General features: G+C 46.8%; 1 protein-coding gene across 1 annotated transcript; it reads left to right on the top strand.

Annotated features, from left to right (window-relative positions):
- The first annotated feature begins 373 nt into the window (after positions 1-373).
- Positions 374-2,081, top strand: LOC115675744 (cyclin-D3-1-like). Its single transcript, XM_030598500.2, has 4 exons — positions 374-1,037; positions 1,129-1,330; positions 1,432-1,562; positions 1,679-2,081. Exons 1-4 carry the CDS (start codon positions 528-530, stop codon positions 1,949-1,951), a joined length of 1,116 nt encoding a protein of 371 aa, XP_030454360.2. The 5' UTR covers positions 374-527; the 3' UTR covers positions 1,952-2,081.
- Positions 2,082-3,987: the final 1,906 nt, after the last annotated feature.

Here is a 3,987-nt window from a genome sequence, read left to right as displayed (position 1 = left end):
GAAGATCAGATGATTCAAACGCGACGACAATCTGATTAAGCTCGTACCCACCCGCGCCCTTTTAAAACACGTAAAAAAGTACTAGATATATAAGCAAAATTTCATGGCGAGACGAGAGAGACAGAGAGAGAGAGACACACACACACACAGAGACAGAGAGAGAGAGAGAGAAGGGGGGTCTCGTGAATCGTGATCGTATTGGGGGTCCACTGGAAGGTGGGTTCCCCCCACCCCCACCAGAGGGATCGGGTATCGCAGTACCGTCACGTGTCCAGTTAATGTTGCGAATGGCCTGTCATGGAACCGAGAGAGGGACTTATATAGCTATAATACGGTCACCCTCTCTCTGTCTCTCTCTGTCTCTCTGCTGGAATCCACGAACTTAAAAACAGTTCCTTTGTGCCATTGAGCACCGCGCAGTGGTCGCTCGCTCGCTCGCTCACACTCAGTCCAGAGAGAGAGAGAGGCGCATTGAGAGAGGGGATGGTTCGAGTCGAGCAGTGAAGGTCGACGTTTCTCTCTGTGTAATGAGAGAAGCCCCGGACCTCTTCTTCTCCAGTGGGGTGACGATGATGGGTCGTCAAGAAACGCGCCTGCAAAGCCCCGCTTCTCTCTTCGATTCCCTCTACTGCTCCGAGGAGCCCTGGGAGGCCCAGGAGCAAGAGCTGGGCGACGGGGATGACGCCGGACACGACCCCGCGACGTTCCTGGTGGACCAAGATCTGTTCTGGGAGGACGAGGAGCTGACCCGCCTCACCTCCAGAGAGGGAGTGAACCCCCTGCGCCGGGATCTCGCCACCGACCCCTGCCTCGCCGGGGCTCGGCGCGAGGCGGTGGGTTGGATGATGAAGGCGCACGCGCGCTGCGACTTCTCCGCCCTCACCGCCGTGCTCGCCGTCGACTACCTGGACAGGTTCTTGTTCGGGTTCGGCTCGCAGACGGAGAAGCCGTGGATGACCCAGCTCACCGCCGTGGCCTGTCTCTCTCTAGCCGCCAAGGTGGAGGAGACCCAAGTCCCCCTGTTGTTAGACTTCCAGGTGCGTGCCATTGAGGATCTCTTGTTCCACAAATGCTGGTTCTTTTTAAGCTTTTCACTTCGCTAATGGTATGGACTGCCGTTTCTCTCAGGTGGAGGAGAGCAATTATGTGTTTGAGGCCAAAACGATACAGAGGATGGAGCTTCTGGTGCTGTCCACGCTCGAGTGGAAGATGAACCCAGTGACCCCACTTTCTTTTATTGATTATTTCGCGAGGAGGCTCGGCTTGAAGGGCCATCTGTGCTGGGAATTCCTTTGGAGATGCGAGCGGGTCCTGCTTGCTTCTCTCTCAGGTGAAAAATAATCCGATTGAAAAACAAGGAAATTGGTTTCTTCGTGAATTCCCGTTTTGGTCGCATCTGCTAATGCCATTGTTGTTTCTTGGCCCATACAGATTGCAGGTCAACGAGCTATCTTGCTTCTGTAATGGCTACTGCCGTGATACTTCATGTGATTAATGGTCTAGACCCTTGTTTGGGACTGCAATGCCAGAACCAGCTCTTGCCCATTCTGGGAATCGAATCGGTTAGCCCATTACCCTTCCTTGAAACCCAAATGAATTTGCTTTTTCCCCCCTTTTTCGGGTTGAATTATGAACCACGCCCCTAAAATCTCACGTCGTTCCATTCTGTTCTTGACAGGACATGGTGGATGAGTGCACTAAGCTAGTCTCGGAGCTGGCAAGGGCAATTCGCGGACACCGATCGAGCAAGCGCAAGTTCGGATCGGTGCCCGGAAGCCCGGACGGAGTGGTGGACGTTTGCTTCAGTTCCGATAGCTCGAATGATTCGTGGGCTGTCGCGGAATCGGTCTCATCTTCCCCTGAGCCTCTGTTGAAGAAGAGCAGGGCTGAGGATCAACTTAGGCCAAACTCTGTTACTACTTATTCAGAAATTCTCCTCATTCCTCACTAGTTCACTCTTTCCTAATTTTGCCAATTATAAAGTATTTTAACTCGTAATAATACACACTTCTTTCTCGTCACTCTTTTATTCATGCGCAAGTTAAATTGCCTGACAATGAAACATCTCTTTGCTCTGTGAACTCTAATCTCCCCGGTCCATTAAATCATATGTACATTGAGCTGGAATTTGCAATTCGGGTGTCGAACAAATTAGAGATTGGCATTTGTACCCGGATGTCGAATTTGCTCAATCTGTAAAGAGCACTCGAAATCGAAAACCCAAATCTCCAAGGCTCCAAGCGTGCGAGGCTCCTCCATCCTTGTATGAACACAGTTCGGCTTGTCATTGACATAAACCGGACATAAAAATGCGTCCCCTCTTTATTAAAGGAAAGGTCTTTTCTTCCTTGGCGTGAAGCGGAAGTAACCAGCGCCATCTTTTTCACATTTTCGAAAGCGGATGGAATCGTGGAATAATCCCATTTTTTTCTGAGGAGTTTTATTAAAGAGAAGCTCCAGGGAACTTTGATTAAACAACCCATATAAAGTTCAGGCCTCTCTCGTAATTTATGTGAACAACCAGTGATGAAGCTAGGCATTGATTATCGTGACCTTTGTCTAGTTTGCAAGTGAACTTTTGTTTCACTCGACAACAGCAAAAGACCAAACCAGAGAGAGGTAGAGATCACTTCACTCGATAGGAGATATGATACAAAATCGCACGCACGTCTTTCCAAGGACCACAGAGCACCAAGTGCAAATGGCATGATGAAACTGTTTGAAAACTGGAGAGAGGGAAAAATGGAGAGAGAGAGAGGACAGAGAGAGAGAGGGAGTTTTTTATTTCATATATTGGTCGGCCACTGGGAATTTAGGGAGAGTGCTCAGAATCCGTAGGTTTGACCTCGTTGGAAGAGCTTAGAGGCACAGAGCAGCAGAGGGTGTCTGTGTGTACGACTTGTGCGCTTCTTTGTTGGCATGGACCAAAATGACTGAGACAGGAGTGTGACGAAGTGGCCCGTCCAGACCAGCTGTTTAACACTGTCCTTGTTTGATTTTCAATGCTGCCCTTCTCTTCCGACCTGATGAATGATCCTCTCCTGCTTTAAAAGATTTCCCTGCTCAGGCATTTTTAAGGAAAGCTTGAAAAACGGATCATCGTGGTTCTTCAACATAAGTAAATCTCGTTCAAGAATCTTAAAAATCTTTAAATTTCGTGTGTTATCGTATGTTGAATAGGGGATGTGAAAAAAATTGTAAGCAGCTACTTTCTGATCATCGAAGAACTCGGTTGTAGGTTGCTTTCTGGCTGGTCACCATTTCATATTCAAACTTCAGACAACACGTTTTGGCATTAGGATAAACGGGTGTTTTGTTAAGACTTTTGGGAACGGGCCTCCAATTGGCTCGATGATCGTAAAGTTTTTAAATTTGTGTGTCATCACATTTTGTTTAGGAATTATGAAAAACTGCAATGCATTATGACCCGTTACGATTTGAGAATCTGTTCCTCGATGAGCCATAGAAGATCTACGGTTCTTAAAAGAATCATCGTAATGTATCCCTTGGCAAAAGTAGAAATTCTTAATTGAGATACTATTCAACTGAAAAATATCAATTCCTCTTATAGTTAACAAATGATGGTATTTTTCTCATTCAAAATGTGATATCGAAACAAGCTTAATCTTCTAATTCAAACACAAAGTTTGTTTGGGATTCGTAAGAGGTGAGCATTATAAATTGAAATGCAAAGTTTCTCATGTCTAAGATCCGTCCAATCAAGTAGAATCTATTCTCGTTTCAAAACCCTTCCCAATCCCACCCGTTACTACTTCCCGATTCTAAGGGACGAGTGTTCTCGAACTTATTACCAGCATTCGAAAGGAGTGGAAAAAAAAAAAAACAATGGCTCCTAGAGATATTTTAGCAAATCTCTTGGAAGTCATAGTCTAATTTCACCCCCCCCAAAAAGCTATTCACGCGATACAAGTGCATTCACATTGCTCTGCAGAGGCCGACGTGGCACATTGATATGACCAAAAGACA

Source organism: Syzygium oleosum, unplaced genomic scaffold (assembly GCF_021117445.2).
Source record: "Syzygium oleosum isolate NSW1041296 unplaced genomic scaffold, Sole_v2.1 Sole_v2.22, whole genome shotgun sequence".
NCBI classification, from domain to species: Eukaryota; Viridiplantae; Streptophyta; class Magnoliopsida; order Myrtales; family Myrtaceae; genus Syzygium; species Syzygium oleosum.
This window is presented reverse-complemented; position numbering and strand designations above follow the sequence as displayed.